The sequence below is a fragment of the Furipterus horrens genome, unplaced genomic scaffold (genome assembly GCF_987537825.1).
Source record: "Furipterus horrens unplaced genomic scaffold, mFurHor1.1.pri manual_scaffold_9, whole genome shotgun sequence".
Classification (NCBI taxonomy): domain Eukaryota; kingdom Metazoa; phylum Chordata; class Mammalia; order Chiroptera; family Furipteridae; genus Furipterus; species Furipterus horrens.
In genome coordinates, this window is record NW_028327179.1 from 57,151,512 (window position 1) to 57,172,684 (window position 21,173).

Here is a 21,173-nt window from a genome sequence, read left to right on the forward strand (position 1 = left end):
ACCTGATTTTTCTTGAAAAATTAAAATATGCAGCAACATTGACTCATATTTTGTGTTAATAATTGACCAGAGCTGAGTCACAGCCACCCCTTAAGATGAAGCTTGACTTTCTCCTTTTTGCCATAGTGAGGGCTCCAAACATTTTTTAAAATTTAATTTCTGTTTTCATTTTACCTCCAGCGTCTCTAAATTTGAATTTGAGACTCCTGAGGGTCACTGGAATTTACTGGCCAGACTTCACCCTTTCTAAACTGACTATACTCTAAATACAACACAATGAATGGATGACTTTACTGTGCCCTACCATCTTTACATCATCTGGACAGGCTCATTCATTACTCCACTGTCTGGTTCTCAATCCTGAATTCATATCTGAATCTCCTCCCAGCTTTTGATGATGCTGGGACCCAACATTAGAGATTCTGATGGAGTTCAGACATACGTTTTATGAAAATCTTCCCTGGTATTTGGAATGTGCAAATTGGGTTGAGAACTGCTTGTCTAGTTGGTGCTTTGTATAATTTTATTTTACTGAGTAACTCAGCAAACAAAAACAAGGAAAAATTCTAGTGTGTAAGCAGACGAAACAAGAAGGGTTTAATTACCACCAGAAATAGATGGATCTAAGGAGGGGCTGGCGAGCAGATAGACACTAGGAAATAAGCTGACACCCTACATCCCACTGTTCTGCAGCAGCCTTGAAATCTGCATCAAGGTTTCCCAGCTATCCTGGGACCATTGGCCTGTATTTGATTAATATTAGAATGAAGAGCCCCTGATGGTGCCGAAGAAATTTAGTTATCTTTGAACATAAGCCTTTTTTCATACAATGCACAAATACATAAATTTCACACTTGGAGGAGCTTGCAGAGGTTTTCACCATAGTTTTCCTGTAAATTGCCAGCTCCCCAAATATTTTAAGTTATATTTAGGTTACAGATTTTGCTTATAAATTTTTGCCTCTTTATCACTGTCTATAGTGAAGATTCTGTGAAAATCTGTGCTTGTGACTAGATGTTAATTTTAATGGGTGATATTTATTATGGATAAAAATCTAACTTCAAAATACAGTTGACCCTTGAACAGCATGGGGTTGAATTGCGCAGGTCCACTTATATATTGACTTTTTTCTAAAATTTTTGTAATGAATTTTCTCTTCCTTATGATTTTCTTAATAATATTTTCTTTTCTCTAGTTTACTTTATGGTATGAATACAGTATATAATACATATAACATACAAATATGTGTTAACTACTTTTTGTTATTGGTAAGGCTTCCAGTCAATGGTAGGCTATTAATAGTTAAGTTTGGGGGGAGTCAAAAGTTATATGCAAATTGTTTACTGTAAGCAGGGGAGCGAGGGTTGGCAGCAGCCCTAACCCTCACATTGTTCAGGGTCAACTGTAATACTTTTTTTTTCAGGTTATTATAGAAAGCTATGTTAGATCAGTTGTCGTCATTAGCAGCCGTCCGTCTCGAGAGACGATGGTGTAGCTTCTTAAGAGTCTATCTGCACCGCCGAGAATGGCTGTGCAGTCCGACTCGGGAGTGACACGGTATCTGTCTCCTCCCGTGTTGAATCGACATCTTGCGATGACGCTGGAGTGTCCTCTCCAGTGAAGCTGAAGCTACAGAGCCTGGGCGGGGTGATATGGAGGGTCTGCTGTTGCCCATGCAGCAGACACCCCCTCTCTTCGCAGCTGAAGGGTCCAAGGGAAAGACGGAGTCAATACAGCTTGGCTTCAGGTGCGCCGCAGGAGTTGCCGGTGTTGACTACAACGTCAAACCGCCTTAGGGACTCCGGCTCCGGATTTTCTGTCGGGGTTTACTCCCCTAGCCTTCCCCTAAAGAGGTATGCTGCAAGGCAGCGAAGGTTTTTTGGAGTCAGAGTTTTCCTTCTCTGAGGACACAAAAGTAACTGTTAGATCAGTACATGCTAATAAATAGCTTACCATTAAATCCTGTATTATTGAAATAAAAAAATAAAAAGAGAAAAGAAAAAGTCTGCCTGGGAAGTAGTGGGTTGGGTACAGTGGACTGGAGCTGAGGGGAGTCACAGGGAAAATGTCATGCAGGGTCACAGAGGCTTTGGTTAGCACTTGTTGCTGACACCTGAGTAGCTAGTCCCATTGTCACTTGGCAATGCAATTGTAATGGAAAGCAGGCACACTGGCAAGAGGAAGACACCTGCCAAAGATAGTTGTGTCAGTTATGACAGGTGGGCAGTACCTGTACACACTTAAAACTGCCTTAGTAAATACAGAAAGCAGGCTTTAAAAAAAATTCAGCACTTCCCTGCTGCACCAATGCTTATATTCTTTGGTAGCCACTTTTCCAACAGACAATTGTGTTCCAATTCAGGCAATAACAAAACTTCCTTCTGCACCAGTCCAGAATAAATACTTGAACAAGTTCTCAGAGAATCTACGATAAATTCACAGCAACTTTAACTCTGAATACTGAAAATAGAAAATAAAAAATAGAAAATGAAATAAAAATGTTTTATGAGACAATCATAACACAGAAAAGAACTTTAAAAATAATTCTACTTGTTTTCAGGTGACAATAAAATTAAGCAAGAAATTAGTAACAAAGGATAAGGAAAGCAAAACAAACAAAAAAAACAAATAAAAACATAAATACTTTCAATTATTGAGTGAAAGAGGCAATCAAACCTTATCCAGAGCACTCTGAGAATGCGAACACAAATACTACCAACCTAAATTTTAGGGGATGCAATATAAATTATAAACAAGAGCAAGTCCACGGCTCTAAAAGTTAATGAACAAAAATATATGTGCATATACTAGCTATATGACAAAAACAAAAATACTTTACTGAGATATATAAAAGGAGAACTAAATAAATGGAGGAATACATCACATTCCTGGATAACACAACTCAAAATTCTCACTGAAGAGTTTAATTCTTACTAAGTTACTATGATTTTAATGTAAGCCCAAAGGAAATCTCAAAAGAATTATTTCTAGAACTTCTAAAATGCTATAAATTCATTTGAAAATACGTAAGAATAACAGAAATCTTTTTCAATCAAGCAATTTGGGTGGGTGTATGTGGACTGACCCTGTCAGACAGTAAAATGTTTTATAAAATTAACACTCAAAACAGTTTAACAATGATCCTAAAACTGACAGATGAAGGAAAAAGGAAAGAACTGACAAAGATGAATCAAATGACAAGGTCAGGCATTGTGTTTGTGCCCACACGCACACGCCTACACACAGGAAATGGCACCCTCCCAGTACTGAGCAGTACTTCCACCATCTTCCTGGAGGATTCTTTAGCATTATGAACTCAACGCTTAAAAATGAAACCAGTTATGTCCATGCCTAGAAATTTATGCTAAGAAGTGATGAGACAAGTGAGTAGAGGTGTATGTAAAGTTATTTATAATGGCCAGAAATGGACTAAAAACTGGGTACTGATTAAGTAAAATGTGGTAGGTAGGGCTACACATATGAAGCATATGCATCTGTTTTTAAATGATTTTATATACGTACATTTATTAACATAAAAAGATGTTCAGGCATATTAAATAAAAAGGCAGATTGCAAACTAGTATTAATTTGATGACCCTTAAATAAAATATGAATGTGTATCCATATACAAAAATCTAAAATTATCTTATAATCACAATTAATTTTAGAAATAAGTGATAATTTTTATATTACTGCAGTTTTATAATTATTCCTCATGAAACTTATGAGGAATAACTTTTACAATGTTAATAAATGTGGGGATAAAAATCCATTCTCTTATTTTACAATTAGAATAATTTAGGGGAATAGTTGAAACAAAATAATAAAACAAATAAAAAATTAACGGGAACTTAGAGAAAGAAGGAATGTGTGAAACATTCTGAACACATATTACAATTAATTCACATACACTGTAACTACTTTTTTAAACAAAACATTATTAACTATAGAAAATTGTTAATAAAGTCTTGAAATAAACAACCAAAATCCAAACCCACTCCGATCGATCCTTTCAGCTGTGATTGGTGTGCTTTTGGTTATGGGAGTAAGCTGAGGTCCGTTAGACCCTGGCCTCCCTTTGTCTCCTGCTCTAGCTCCAAAGAAAACTTCAGGCAGAGGGCAAAAAGAAATGGAAGGAGAGAATTTTGAATTCAGTCTGTCTCACAGCTGAGTCTTGAGTTTCTAGAGTTCTATTACAACAAATCTTGTATATCCTGCTCTGATATGGAATCAAAGGAGGAAAGCAGCTTCTTCCTTAATGATATTTTTTATAGTACAGATGACACATAACATTCTGTGCAACTGAGAAGGTATGCAAAAAAGTGGGGAAGGCTAATATACTAGCTTCTGTAAATGAAACAAATGTTAACTCACATTACAATTTTAGACATGATTCATGTTATTTTATGTTTTTCAAAGAACAGTAGTTTCAATCACTGTATCTTTATATTTTGTGGATGAAAATAAGCAATAATCTGTATATAAATACCCTTGAATGTATTAGGAAGGTAATCATTTAGAAAAATTCTTTTGTAAGTCAAAAAATTTCTCCCTAATTTCTTGGTTCAGTGTATGTTTTAGGGTCATGCTGGTTCTATCAAAGGATAATGAGGACCATATTCTGTCTTGTTCACTGGGATTCACGTATTTACCTTTCATTTCCCAGACTGCAAATGCACTGGGGAAAGAGACCACATCTTATATTTTGCTAGACACACAAAGCATAATAAATAACAAATACTGAGTAGGCTTTCCTAGGCCTACCAGTCTTATTCTTTCCTTCATTGTCCAAACACACAATGTGTTTGCTTCAGGAGGAGCTACGTAATTCCCTAAAACCCTACAGTTACTTAGCCTATCTGTACTTATTGATTTCCAGTGGAATCTGCCCTAATCTCAAAAATCTAAATAAAAGAACCCTGTGACTGTTCCCGTAATATGTATCCTTGCTTTGAGAAAGGACTCACTTATATTGCCCTTGTGTCTTACTCCTGAAATGTTGGTCTTCCCTTTTCTCAATGCAAGAGGACATAATTTATGCACAGCCTGTCAAAAATTTGAAAACTACTTTTAAGGTTAATATTCCTCTATTCAGTTTAGGTAACTGCACTTGCTTTATTTCAGGGTTGCCAACTTGGTCTGAATAGCGTTTACTTGAGATGCGTCTGCATACCTGCAGAAGGCTCTCTGGGTTGTCCGAGTGCCCAATTCTCCTCATTGTCTTGTACCTGGCCTGCTTCTCTCCTCTACGTTGCCTGCCTGGCCCCTGAAGCATTTATTTCTGCATCCCTTTTCCACTCCACTTTATTCTTTACTAATGAGTCCTATTTTCCAGTCCATACATAGTATAAAATCTTAAATGTCAGCTAGTAATTATGGAATCATTCCCATTACTGGCCTTTGAAACTCTCCAAATACATCTGCTGTACATGCAGGATTTTATTTATAACCTTTTGTAGGACATACAGTTTCACACAGGAGGGAAAAGGACCAGACAATCCATTCTCCATTTGCCTTTTTAATCCTAATCTATGGGAATTTCAAGCAGAAACACATTGTCTGGCAGGAATGCCAAGGAAAGTTATGCTTCAGTGATTTCAGTAAAGATAAGCTCTTTTTCTTACAAATATTCTACACTAATTTAACTACCACAAAACTATCTGCTTGTATTTCACTGACATTTAATAAAATCCATTTCTTTCTTCTAGTCATAAAACTGCCTAGAAACCTACTGAGCACGAATTTTCTACAAAGCATTTTAGAGGGTTAGCCACTGAGTGAACTACCTTAAAAGCGGATGGTTAATTTATTTGGTTCATCTTCCACATCCTGTAACATTGAATTGTCATTATCACAATACTGAGAGCAATTTAAGCTCAATGGGAGCTAAGTATGTAGAGAGAAAAAAAACATTTCCAAAAGGTCTATTTTTTTGTTGTTGTTGAAGAAAGTACTTTAAGGCTTTATTTCCCATAAATCCACATTCTGGCAGTCAGCACTCTCGGTACTTATATTTCAATAGGAGCCCTCACATCTTCAGCAATATACTTTATTCTTCTATGTTTTGTGCTGATATATCTATCTAGTACTTTCATATACTACAGAGTGTAAGGATGCACATCCCACAATCTCCCTCACATGTGGTGGGACTCCTATTGGGCTGTAATAAAACTGCCAATTCTAGACGCATAACACCTGTCATTACCCATCACCCACTCTTCCCTGATGGAGGAAGGGGAGTATGAATGGCCCCTTTTTAATCATCTTGTGATCTTTCAATTATATAAATCACTGGACTCCTTTAGGCTTGCTCTGCCTGCCACAGTACAAAAGACTGTGGCCTGACGTATAAGGCCCTGGGCAGGTCTCAGGTAGCAGGTGCATTCCTAAAGGAAGTACCAAGAGGCTTAGAGGAAACAGACTCCACAAAAGATAAAATGCTTGATCAGAGAAGATTCTGGAGCTCAAGATTATAAAGTAGAGAAACAAAGAAATAAAAGCAAAATCCAGCAAATTACAACATGCCAAATAAGACTTTTCTCCTTAAAAACAGACAAAGGGAAAAATGATGAGGAGGACTTGTCACAGAAGGATTTACAAATCCAAGATTAGGAATTGAATTTTTACAAGTCAAAAAAAGCAAGTGACAAAAAATGACCTGGGATGGTAGCTGGCTGCTGAAATTAATCTTGATGGAGGCAGGAATGACTGGAAGAAGAACCCAGTGAACAGATAGTGCCTTTATCTTGCTTCTTGGCTTTGGCTCAGTACCAAACTTTAAAAAACACAGCTTTTTAAAACACCAACAAGAGAGAACATAAAACACGTAGGGAAAAAAAGGGGAATTCTCCAAATATATTATTGCTTTAAAGGCAGTGGTTATTTTCTGAACAAGTTATAATCCTTAAAGGTAATTTAACATGTTTAAAAGCAGTTAAATATAGGCCAAATACTGCTACCTATCATAGAAGGTCTCTGTATACACAGATGGGTTTCCAGAGCCCACTCGATAGGCCTCTTGCTTCCACTCAATATTTGCGTAAACACAACTCCAAAGCCACACAGGTTTTGGAAGACCCCTCAAAGTTAACTAATCCTGTGACAACTACATAGACAGAATAATGTTTTGAAATTTGAAGACTCAGTAGGAACACAAGGAACAGTCAATTCAGTGACCAAGAAATTCAAGCTATGGGTTCAATGTGAACAAAAGAAGCTAAACACTAGTAGTGCTATTTAGGAGCAGCTTCCTTTATATAGATAGATGGCTATAAATCTATGTATCTACCTGCCCACCTACATAGGTTTAGGAATAATTGTAGCCAGGATACAAGGCAGACTCCTACTTATACTAACAATTTCTATCTGCATAAGCAAACACAATTGCAAATGTCATTTCAGAAATAAAAAGGGCATTTTAAAACAATTCACAACTAAAATCAAAACAAAAAAAAACTTCCATTATGGATTCCACAGACTTAATAGATTTGCTTGTTCAAACATCTTGGGTCTATCTTTCATTTTGCAGCCATCTGAGGCTACATTTCCCAGGGTTGGGTTCAAGGTTGGACCCCTTCAGCAGTACAGGAGAGAAAACACAAGTCATCTGCTGGGTAATTAAACTTGAATTAATGTTCTATGTGATGAACAAATAACTCTAATTTTAACTATGTATAATTTCAATCACAGATGACTGCAGGGAGATTTTTGCACAGTGAGGACATGACAACAACACAAAATTGCTGTCTTAACTAACAGAAAAGGTGACATGAACACACAGGTTTATGTATTTGAAGAAGTACTTCAACTATTTAAAAGAAAAGCAAACCCTGACCGGTGTAGCTCAGTTGGTTGGGTACTATCCCATAAAGCAGAAGGTTGCCGGTTCGATTCCCATTGAGGGCACTTGCCTGGGTTGTGGGCCTGATACCTAGTCAGGGCTGTGCAAGAGGCAACCTATTGATGTTTCTCTCCCTCACTTTCTCCCTGCCTTCCCTTCTCTCTACGAATAAATAAATAAAATCTAAAATAAAAAAAGAAAGAAAAAAGAAAAACAAAACGTTTGGCCCTGGCCAGGCAGCTCAGTAGGTTAAAGCCTCATCCCAATATGCCATATGCTATATGCCAAGGTTGCAGTTGCAGTTCTATCCCCGGACAGGTCACATACAAGAATCAACCAATTAATGCATAAATGGAACAACAAATTGATGTCTCTCTCTCACTTCCACTCTCTCTCTCCCTTCCTCTCTCTCTAAAAATAAGTATATATATCTCATATATATATATATATAACCTTTCTTTAGTCAAAGAAGAGAAAGAAAGAAAGAAAAGAAAAAAAGGGAAAAAAGAAAGAAAGAGGGAAAAGCAAAAGGTCAGAACATTACAGACGAAACCAACTCAAGTAAACCTGCCTTTAAGTGGGCACACTAGCCTGTCCTTAACAGCCTCTGCAAAAGCGGCAGGACTGACAGTTTGGGGCAGATGTGTAGTAGAATATATTTGTACCCTTTTACACACTTCAGTGCCTACTCCAAAGGCTCATTATGACTCCAATGTAAGACCTCTGTGGGAGAAAATAAAATTATTCCAGATTTAGCCAAAATTGGAGAAAACACTGCAGGCTATTCAGTAAGCAGCAATAATTTACGCTCAAACAGACAATAAATATCAAATGGACAGTCTTCATTATCTGGACCTCCATGGTAATATTAAAAGCTGCCCCAAGCAGAGCATACAAGCAGACAAATCACAAAGGAAGATATGTAAGTGGCTAGTAAGTTACAGGATTTGTGCTGATACAAGGTAATTTGGGAGGTTTTAAGGAAAAAGGGCTTTGGATACTGTCAAGAAGCAAGAATAATTCTACCATACAAATACCCAAAATCACTAATAATTCAAAGAAGTTGCAAAATACAACAATGAAGTAACTATCTTTGTATACTAAATTGGCAAACAGGATGTGGTGAAACAGGTCTGCTCACACACAGCTACTATAAAATTGGTATGTGTTCTGGAATGCAATTTTACTTTACAGTATATATCAAAAGCCTAAAAAGTAACCATAATCCTTGATTCAATAATTCCGAAACTAGGAATCAGTGCAAAAAAACAAAAACCAAAACATTCAGAAGCACAGACCAAAGTTCATGCCCAAAGATCGCTAGCTTGCTTGCAGATCGATTTATTAACCAAATACTGGACACAACCTAAAGGTCCAATAATATAAAAATGGTTAAAAAACTAAATACTCATAAGATGAAATATTATGTCACCATTAAAGAATATCTGACTCCTCTCTCTCTCCCAACCCACTGCCCATTAGTAAATGAGTGGATCACAAAACTCTGGTAGATTTACACAATGGAATACTATGAAGAAGAAAGAAAGAAAGAAGGAACTTCTACCATTTGCAACAACATGAATGGAACTAGAGAGAATTATGCTTAGTGAAATAAGCCAGGCAGCAAAACACAAAGAGCATATGATCTCACCTAATACAGGAACCTAATGAACAAAACAAACAAATGAGCAAAATAGAACCAGAGACATGGAAACAAGGAACAGACTGACAGTGACCAGGGGAAAAGGGGGAGGGGGGAAAGAAAGGGAAGGGTCTAGTCAAGGAACTAGTATAAATGACCCATGGACATGGACAACAGGGTGGGGATTGGCTGTGGGAGAGGGGTTACATGGGGTAGGGGAGAGCAATGGGGGAAAAAATAGGACAACTGTAATACAAAAGCAATTAAAATAATATATATATATAGAGAGAGAGAGTATTGAGCTAAGAAAATACTTCAGTGATGTTGGGAATTTCATTTGATTTACAATGTTAAGGTTTAAAAGAGATGCAAAGAGTTAAGATGACTGCTTTTTATTATTATAAAAGTAATGTCTGTTTACTATAAAAATGCAGAAAAGGCAATGAAAGCCAGAAAGAACACTCTTAATACTTCCCAGACATTGTTAAAAATATAATAATAATATTGTTAACAATTTGCTGTATAGCATTCCATAAGTATTGCTAAATACATAATCATATATCTACCAAACAAAATCAAATCAAATCAGACCATACATATACTTTTGAAGTGCATACCTTAATAGAAGCAATCTAGCTAATACTGGGCACTTGACTTGCTCCAACTGCGAAAGAAAAAAGCTCACATCTAGGACTGGCCTGCACTCATCACTAGGCCTGGCATTCTCCAGATGAACATGAACAATTTAACAGAACACCAGCATCAGACAAGGCCCCATGACCATGAAGGGTCAGGACAAAAACAACACCACTCGACAATCATGTCTGAATGCAGACGAAATAGAAATGTTTTCCAAGCCACATGAATGAGCAAACATTCACCTAACCAGGCTAAAATGAGTGACTGTTGCTTCTTCACCAATTACGTTTTTAGCCTTGATTTAGTCTTTCCTCTTTCTAGATAAGATTTATGAAAATACCAATGGTAGAATTATTCTTGCTTCTTGACAGTATCCAAAGGCCTTTTTACTGAAAACCTCCCAAATCACCTTATACCAGCACAAATCCTATAACTTCTTTCTAACACCCTCTTTCTCACACCCCATTAGTGTGTTCCTGGTGATCTTTGGCTGCAGGTCAAGACACAGCTAATTCACTATTGTTGGACATTTAGTTTATTCCAATTTTCACTGTTACACACACATCAAATAAAAATATTGGCTGAATTTGAATTAAAAATTGAAAGGAAGCAAATGAACAACAGGGGAGAAAACCCAAAATGCTTTATGACAAAAAATTGTAAAATTATCCCATACTGATACATACATACATACATAATGTAAACACACACATTTTTCCTTCTCAATAAACTTGAAATACTCCTTTTCCTACAAATCATCATTCAGACTAATTGTCTTATTGTCTAACTGCTTTTCAACAAGAGCATTCTACCTATCTGCTTTTGGAAATGTACTGCCATTCCTGAAATCCAGATACTGTAGTATGTTTTCACAGACCCAACGTGGACCCTGACACAAAACTGTCTTCAACACGCCAAAGACTCCAGTGAAATGAATGTCATTTACTTTGTATTGGTGATGCCAACTTAACAATGGCTGAAATTATGACCCCTTGCTTTATATAGCCTTATCTTTAAATAAGAAAAGAAAAAAAGAAGGGAAAAAAACCTCCTAAAGTTAGTAACAGTAATTAATAGAGCCTAAATAAAAGAGAGAGGCGAACCACTCAGTGTTAATGACTGTCAACTGGTATTAAACCCAAGAAAATACGATAAGCATTCTGAACTGGGCAATGATTTTTGCATAGTCATTTGCTATTTAAAATACTTAAGAATAAACACAGCATTCTTAACATGCAAAGGAAAATATTTTCCGCAGGAGAAAAAATAGTTTGATTGCTCTATGAAGACAGATAGTAGTGGGATTAACATCAGAAATCAGGGGGATGCTGCAATCCATATGGAGACAATACATATGAAAAAGTTAGTTGAACTCATTGAAGAAAAAAGGCTTCTATTCTCAACAGACTTTTGATTGGTATGAAACAAGGAGGATCACTGAGGAAAATAAAGTTGCTATGGATCCATCTCAAAGACTGGGAGTCCTACCTATTGACCTGAAAAAAGTAATTATTCAATAATATTTAAAACAAATCAACTTAATTTTGAAAGCAATGAAGTACACCTATTTTTGAGACTAAAAATGATCGCTATTTTCAGCACTGGATTTCTATTTTTAGCTTCATCCAGTTAAGAACATAAAGAAAAATCCACCCAAATATACTTTTATAATACAGCTACTTTACAACTTGGTTTTGCATATATAAAAAATGTTTGTAAACATTGTATTTGTGTTTTACCTCCTATTAATTGGTGGTTTTTCATCACTTTCAATATGGTTAAAGCATGAAATGAATTTCTAGGAATGGAACCACAATTTATAGCACAGTACATAGTAAAAATTAAGGTATTTATTTACAATGGTTCAACATACAACCCACTAAGAGATAAAACTGACGGTTGCCTGGGGAGTACTGTGTGAGAAAAGTTTGTATACAGAAGGCTGCCTAAAATCAAACATCTGACCACTTGTAGAAATATCATCCTAGGGATCCACTGGACAACAGACCAAGAGGCATAAATGATGTCAAATCCCTTTTAACCCTAAGAACCCCAGTTCTGATCTGACCAGAAGATAAGCAAACACATAAGGAAGCAACTGCACATTTCTGTGTTTAGCACTCACAGTGGTTCACTGGGCCATCTGAAGTCTAAAAAGATTGAATTACTACAAAAAGCTGCTCTATTAAATCCTCTTTCAAAAAGGATTAAAAATGCAATTTGCTGTTGCAAATCACCATTGGAAACTTACAAGAAGCTAGTTGATGCTACCACCTCTGTCCTTCAGTGGAAATTAACCACAAGCCTTCAGCCCTGATGTGTGAGACACTTTTTCTCATTTCATTCACGAAGGTCTTTTCCTCATTTGCTGAGTGACATTTTGCAGCTTACAAAGCAACCTGTCCCTGTGACCAGGCCCCCTCATTCTATCCCACCACAACACCAAACAGCTGACTATCTTGTTTCTAAAAATGAACTCTGCTGCAAATAGCACTGCAACAATTTAATAATTTGTCAAAACAGTAGAACCAGTTATTATGAAGTATATTTTAAAGTTCAAAGGTACAGGTTGTAGGAAGCTCAAGTTTACCTGCTGACAGAGAAAGCTGAGCGATTTTTTAAAAATCCAGACAAGATCTTCTTGGCAGACTTATTTCTAAAACAGAAACCTCATCAGTATGCTCACGTATTAGAATTTTTGTTACACAAGGAGGTTAAACTTAAAAAAAAAAATCCATTGGTTCACATGTTTGAAAGCTCTCTCCAATGATACCTTTCAGAGATGTGCTTTTTCTTTTCTTTTTTTTCCCCCCAACATGGAAACAGAACTGAATTTAGAATAAGCTTTTTATATGCTCATGTGTCACATGGGAGTCTATAAATTTAGCTATGGCATTCAACTACTAAAAGTTACCTTGAAAACCAAAAATAAAAGTTTATGCCAGAGAGAACTATAGCCTCCTCCTCCTAGTCCCTGGTAGATAAGGAGTTATGTCTAAAGACTTGCAAAGCTGAAACCTTTAAAGGAAAAGTCAACAAATGTATCAAACTGCAGTATCAGGTCCTACATAGCTGTTTTGCAGGGCTATTCTGAAATGTATGTTCTAATTATTTTTTTACTGCTTTAAGGAATCAAAATTTTTCATAAAATCAAAACAACTAAAATATTAAGTTAGATATCTCTTTCAAATAGTCTTATGAAAGAACATCATGAATATCTCATCATGGGACTTCTTTTTCTCCTATTTCACTTCTCTACTCTCCATGCAATATTCACCAATGTTTACAGAAGTTCACATACAATTTCAAGATTCATTTGACTGTCAGTCTAGGGAAGATCAGTGTTCCTAAGCATTAAGAAAGCCTTTATTCCACATTACACCTTCATCTGGCTAGTCTTTATTCCAATTTTTTTAAGATTAAATTATTTCTTAAAGGTAGAAGGTCATAACCTCTCATTTACATGATATTTATTTTTACTTTTTTTCTTCCTATGGTCTGCCATCTGCTCTAAACAGAGAGGTCTTGATATCTATAATATATAATTATTGCAAGGTTATCACCATTTGCTAAATGTTGGACTCTTCAAACTTGTTCCGCTAATTTATGACGCTAGATGAAAAGTGCAGTTGGAATGAGCAGTATTGTGATTAGGCCAACATAAATCTTTGTTTTTTTTCATTTTTCAAAGATCTAAAATACCATAATTTGGTTATTTAAAAAAGAAACAAAACTCCTTTTAAAAATGTGCTAACACTTCAACATGAAAATAATCATTTTACAATAGTACCTATTTCTTAATTAAAAACCTTTCTCTTAATTTTTAAAATCAAAGATACATTCCTTAATGAAACTAGAAATATATTTCCTAAAATATCTTCAACTAAATAAATCTATTTTAAAACAAACAAAACATACTAATTTCAATATTATACAGCTTGAGTAATCTTTAAAAGTCCATACACATTCAGAAGGAAGAATTTTCTCTGGAGATTTCTGCAAACTATACCATAATGGTGCAGATTTTGGAAATCTCTACTTATTTAACTGTATACAAAGAGGTCACTATAGTTTATTGAATATACACTACTTTTTGCTGTTAACTAAATACATATTTACATAATAAACTTTAATGAATCCAAAGAAATCAGTCAATAGTTTGTATGTTTCAAGTCCTTGAATAGAGGACACATTTACATAGCAGTGTTTCTTAAGCCTCTAACATATGTAGAATAAATTATGTTTTTTTTTCAAAGGGAAAGAACTAAAAATTAAATGCCTGAAGAGGACTGCATTTGTTTATCAACCTGTAAGAAATTATAGCAAAATTAGTGGCTCTAAAACCTAAAAGGGGTACTGGTACAAGAACACAGGTCATTAGAACTGAAAGTTCAGAAATTTACGGTTAACTGATTTTTGACAAAGGGGCCAAGACAATGGTGAAAAAAGTCTTTTCAACAAATGGTCCTAGCACAACTAAACATCCATATGGAAAAGAATGAATCTGGACCCCTTACTCACACTATACACAAAAATTAAAGTGGATTCTAGAGCTAAATTTAAGAGTTAAAACTATAAAACTCTTAGAAGAAAACACAGGCATAAGTCTTCATAACCTTGGATTAGACAATGGCTTCTTAAATATAACAGAATATCAAAAGAAAAAAATTTTTAAATGGGCTTCATCAAAATTAAAAACTTTGTATTTCAAATATCACATCAATAAAGTGAAAAGACAACTCATATACTGGGAGAAAATATTTGCAAGTCATATGTAGATAAGGAACATGTATCCAGAATATACAGATAAACAACTATATAATAAAGACAAACAGCTCAATCCAAAAATGGGCAAAAAATTTAAGTTGACATTTTTCCAAAAAAAAAAAAAAAAAAAAAAAAGATAGGCAAATGGCCAATAAACACATGAAAAGATTCTCAACATTATTAGTAATTAGGAAAATGGAAATCAAAACAACAATGACATACCATTTCACACCCAACAGATGGCTATAATCAGACACATAAAACTGAGTGTTAGTGATAATATGGAGAACTAACACTCACAAGTTGCTAGTGAGAATGCAAAATGGTGTGGTCACTTTCAAAAACAGCTTGACAACTTCTCAAAGTGTTCAGCATAGAGATATCATATAATACAATAATTCTACTCCCAAGAAGAATGAAAATACATAGCCATACAAAAAGCTGTACATGAATGTTCACAGCAGCATTATTCATAATAATCAAAAGGAGGAAACAATCCAAATGCCCATTAATTGATAAGTGACTAAATAAAATATGATATATCCATACAATAAAATATGATTTGGCCATAAAAGGAAATGAAATACTGAAACATGCTATAATACGAATGTACCTAGAAAAACGAATGAAAGAAGCCAGATAAAAAGGTCCAGTACTGTATGAGACCATTTACACAAAATATCCATAATTTATATGAAATACGAGAATGAACAAATTTATATAGAAATGAAGTAGATTAGTGGCTGGCTACAGCTGAGAAGGGGAAGAAAGGGGATAGAGAATGATGTTAATGGGTACAAGGTTTCTTTATTGGAATGAGGAAAATGTTCTAAAATTACATACTCTGTAAATATACTAAAAACCATTGAACTCTACACATTAAACTGGTAAATTTTACCATATGTAACATATATCAATGAAGCTATTAAAAATCTTAAAAAGGTAACTTAACATCATATAACTCTTTACTTCAAAATATCACACATATACTTTTATCAAGACCAATATACTAAGCCCTTTATCCAATATACTAAACCTGTAGGGTGTGTTTTTTCCTTTAAATTATTTCAATTAGAAATTTTACCTTAATAATATCATTTTTTAAAAAGTTTTCACCAGATGACCTCAACTGCTTTTATTTTGTATACACTTAATTAAACACTGTTTTGTGCTGGAAAGAGATGTGTTTCTGGACAACGGAATAGGAAAAAGGAGATATGAGAATGCTCTCTCATAGAACACTAAACATGGCACAACTAACTTGTCAAGTAGTCAACAATAACCAAAGAGATAAACCAAAAATCATTCTTTGCTCGCCTGTTTTGGTATTCAATGAACTCTACTTATTTTACCACTTATCAGAATGTATATCTTTGTATAAATTCCAACTTTCCACATTACCTCACCTGTAGTTGGATGATGGACTACTCTGTTGTTGACACAATGTTCATTTATCTACTCAGTGAGGTCTGGCCCAAACAGTTACATTCACACTGTCCTTTCTACAAATATCTATAAACGATATCAAATGCTGAGTAGAAGAATGAAGACTATGTTACCAACACAGTTAACCCAGGTATACTGCAGGCTGACAAGGCATTCATGTAGCAAAACTGTGGCAAACTTCATGAGACTACAGATAACCCTCACATGATAAAAGCAATCATTAAACACCACTAATAAGCTTATTATTAAGAATACAAACTAATAGACCCTGGCTGCCGTGGCTCAGTGGATTGAGCGTCGGCCTGCAAGCCAAAGTGTCGCTGGTTTGAATCCCAGTCAGGGCACATGACGCAGTTGCACGTCAGGTCCCCAGTTGGGGGCACGAGTGAGAGGCAACCACATAGTGATGTTTCTCTCCCTCTTGTTCTCCTTTCTCCTCTCTCTACAAATAAATAAATAAACAAATAAATGAATAAATTAGTTTTTTAAAAAAGAATACAAACTAATGCAGAAAAATCTCACCTTCAGAGTTTGAATCTTATCCGTTGGATATCACTACTCATAATATCTCTAACATGTTCTTTCATTTCAGAAATAAGGCACAACTGTAAAATCTCTAGCTCCTGAGATTGGAAACTGGAACTTAAAATTGTATCCCACATTAGGGAAATACTTAAAACACAGTGACTTATAAATATTTTAAATTATCAATATTTTATGAAGATTATTATTAAAAAGACAGCAGACATCTTAGAATCAAATTCTCCAGGCCCAGTCAGGCCTTCAGATAACTGCCATCCCGGCCAAAATCTAGACTGAAACCTCATGAAGGATCCTGAGTCAGAATCATGCAAGGTAAGCCATGCTCTAATTTTTGAATTTTGAATTTTTGTGAGATAATAAAAGTGTATTGTTTTAAGCCACTTAAAAAACAAAAAAAGTTGCTCAACATTCTTTATTCCTACTGAGTTTTGAATTAAAAAATGCATGATTTTAAAGTATAGCTAAGTGAATTTATGTTATATCTCACATAATGTGTCCTACTTAAAAAGAGTTCAGTAAAATATACTTTAACAAGAGGAATTTTAAAGCTACTCTTTCCTTGGGTCAACAAAAACAAGTACAGTAGTTTGTTTTTTTCAGGAGTAAATCAACTGCAGATATAAGCTAGAGAATGTTTGATTAAATCTGCAATTTCCCCTGATTAATCCCACAGATATTTTTATATGAGGCTAATGAACCTTAAGCCTAAAGGTAACAGAGGGCTGGGTGGTGGGAGGAAAGAAGCTAGCTAGCTCTCAACCAGAAATCAGAGCTGGTGCAACTGTGGCTTCAAGCTGTGAAACAGAATCAGGATCTACAAGACCTATCACTCAGCCATGACAGTGAACTAAAACCAGTGCTTGAAAAATGCTGGAGAATGTAATGACCAGTATGCTTTATTTCCCTATTCAAACAGCACACTGGTTCTGCTCCCTTAAAGCAAATTGGTAATTTGTACAATTTTGAATTATTTTACAAGGACAGTACTGTGTATGTATCACCCCAGTCATCAAAATAACCCTGAAACCAAGTTTTAGCCTATGGAACTCTAGTAACAGAAGTGTGGCCACTAGCCCTTTAGGAAGCAAGAAGCCCTTCAGTAAAGATGATGCAGTACCTAGATGAAATATGGACAAATTTAGATCTGACCAATCAATTTCTTTGTGTTTTCTCTTGCCCATCAGCCCTACATCACAATTGGCAAAGTTTCAAAACCCTCTAATCAAAACTTGCTCCCCCAGCATTACCACATGCCACCCTATTCTCCCTTTCCCTTAAAATTTGTCCAGACACCAGATTGGGGAAACAGATTTGACTGGTGCCTCCTGTTTCCTGAGGGTCAACTCAGCAATAAAAAAACCTCTTTCTTTTTCCAAAGCCAGTGTCATAGTTTTGGCTCCTATGTGGGCAGCTGGCCCTAGCTTAGTAACACTATCAGTCTGTAAAGCAGCAGAACAAGGGAAGAAGACAGATAGCAATCATAAACCATTCAGGACTACTTGCTATCTGAGCCTCAAAGTAGTTACTCCATAGCTATACACTGCCACAGAAATAACCACAGACCACCTCCTTTTACTGAGCTTTAAACTGAATATGAAATAATATTCAGAGTTCCAACACAGTAGTAGCATTTTATTATAAAAATGGTTTTAGCCCTGGCCACTGTGGCTTAGTTGGTTGGGTGTCATCCCACAACCAATAAATGGTTCTCTCTCACACAAATGTTTCTCTCCTTTTCTTTCTCCCTCCCTTCGCCTCTCTAAAATCAATAAGCATGTCCTGGGGTAAGGATTTTTTTTTTTAAATGGTTTTAAATATATCACTGGTTAATAAAAATAGAAAAATTAACAACCTTCTATAAGCAGAAATACTGTTTTACAATTTACTATATCTATAAATAAACATGTAAACGCACAAAAGGATTATTTTACTCTCTTAAATATCGCACTAAAATAAAATATGCCAGGAACATATCAGAGAAAAATAGTCAGAACTGTTCTAAAACTTTATCATGGCCTGCAAGAGATTTTCTACAAAGGGAAAAAAACACTAGTTGAATTGTTCTTTTGTTATTTTTAAATATTACCTCCATTTTTATGGGATAGACAATATTTCAGTGTTAGAAGGTAGTTTGAGTAACAACCTGTCCCTTTTTCTCTTGCCCTGAAGCTACTCCAAAGGAATGTCAGTGAGAAATCCTGGGGCCACACCTCGCCTGAGAGATGATGGTCTTAGGATTACATTGTTATTTCTCAAAATATCTCCTAACAAGTAGTCAAACATTTAAAATATTAAGGATAAATTAGAGAGCAAACCCAAACCCCCTCAAAGACTGCACATAATGGCAAACAGTGTTTACCTTCTTCCCTCCCGTCACAAACTGCTTGCAGCTGGATTTCACAAAATGCGGATGCACAGCAATGATCTACAAGGGAACAAGGACCCGACACTAGTTTAGGAATCATGGCGAAGGCACAGGATAAAAAGTCTTTATACATTACAGGAAGCATGATCTAAAAATTATCCTTATATGATGATAGGAAGTAATCTCTTCAGGTAATATTCTGCAACAACTGAGGATGTCTGAGTTTTGCTCTTGAGTAAAGAGATTTCTGCTATGAAGCGAGGTCACAGCTTAAAGATGAGAGTGAACTAGTTCTAGTTCTGGCTGAAAAAGGACTCTCTGAGTAGGCACTCCCTCCTTACAGACTACAAAGCAGGCCAATCAAGGAAGCAAAATGACACAAATGTTTGCAACTGAATAAAATTCATAAACGGATCCCAGAGAAAGAACCCAACTAACTCCTTCCTTGTCCAGGATGCCTTCCAAATGATTGAAAGGCACCAAGTGGAACAGGTAGGGCAATGCAACCTCATGGACATTTAGTGTAGCTACATCAAAAAGCTGCAGGACCCAAGAGTTATGGAGCTAACCATTCAGGACCTTCCTTTTTACCTCCAGACGCAGTTCCTGTCCCCAAATCTTATTTGCTTTCCACTCAGCCAATTTCTTCCTAACCCCTTATACAGGTTTCTCCCCAAGCTGCTCTGCCCCTCATCCCTTCCCACTTTATTTGCTAGTGGCTTTCTGAAGGTCTAGTGGCACCACTCAGTGCCTGACTATATGAGGAGCCTCTTCTGTTGCTGTAAACCTGAATGTACTCTGTCTCCATATCTTTTTATCCCCAAGCCCACGTAATCAGCAATACATTTTTTTTCTAACTTAACATACAGAATATTTCTAGGCACTAAAAAAAATTCACACAATTATACTTGCATACATCTTTAAATACATTTTATGTTCTTATTAATTTCCAACTTCTGATGGAATAAATTCTTCTCCGTACACTGTCATTTTAGGGCTTGTGGCATGGTTCCTGATGTCTCTAACCATTCCTCCCTCCCAGGTTAGCCCTTCTTCTTTTCAACATTTTTCTAATCTACCTAGATACCAATGAAATCACTTATTCATTCTGTTGTTACACACTCTTCAACCTCTCATAAGAGTCCTTCTAGCATTCTTGTAATACATAACTCTAGATAGCAACTATTATTCCAGACATCCTCTACACAACTCAATCCCATTATCTTACCCTTCCCCTGCTTCAGCTCTAAGAAAACAAGGCCATCAGGGTTATTGCCTTTAACTATTGCTCCTTCACCACCCAACTTAGCAATAGTTGGGCTTGGCTCACCTCCTTCATGCCTGCCTCACAGGCAGAGGCTGCCTCCCTTTGTGGTTAATCCCATTCTTTACTACTTCTCCACTAAGTATTCCCTTTCTTTTGTTTTCAATGTTTCCGTGCTACTGGTTTTTTACCATCTACCAAAACATGATCTGCAAATATCTTCTCTGGGCACTGCACCACTCTCCACCCACCAGATGATCTCTCTGCTTTGTTACCAGATTTCTTAAAAGAAGAGTCTATACCATTACAGTTATTTCTACTTCTTTATCATCAATTTGCTTCATAATATATGGTGATCCTCTTACTCTTGAAACTGTCCTCACTAAGGCCACCAATGACTTCATAATTACCCAAAAATGCCATTTCCATTCTCACTTCATGTAATCTCCACACTGCCTTCCAACACTGCTGCCCACTGATTCCTTCCAGAAACCCTCTCTCCTTTGGCTTCCTGATACCACCCTTCTGGGTCTCCTCTTTTCCTTCTGATTCTTCTTAGATCCCTTGCTGTCATTCACCACCCCTCTCTCTCCACTGTCTGACTTGAATTTCATCATCTAGATATCTAGAATTACTAAATATCTTTAAAAGTGGCTTAATCTTACTC

The 21,173-nt window shown here is 36.0% G+C and overlaps 1 protein-coding gene across 2 annotated transcripts in view; it reads right to left on the reverse strand.

Annotated features, from left to right (window-relative positions):
* VPS41 (VPS41 subunit of HOPS complex) overlaps nt 1-21,173 on the reverse strand; it is a 233,952-nt gene that overhangs the window by 103,100 nt on the left and 109,679 nt on the right. The window contains exon 7 of one of the 2 annotated variants that reach the window (XM_090287372.1): nt 19,237-19,302. The exons of the other annotated variant lie outside the window; for it this stretch is intronic. Coding sequence (XP_090143498.1) covers nt 19,237-19,302 — 66 coding nt within the window. The remainder of the gene's footprint in view (nt 1-19,236; nt 19,303-21,173) is intronic. 2 annotated transcript variants of the gene reach the window in all.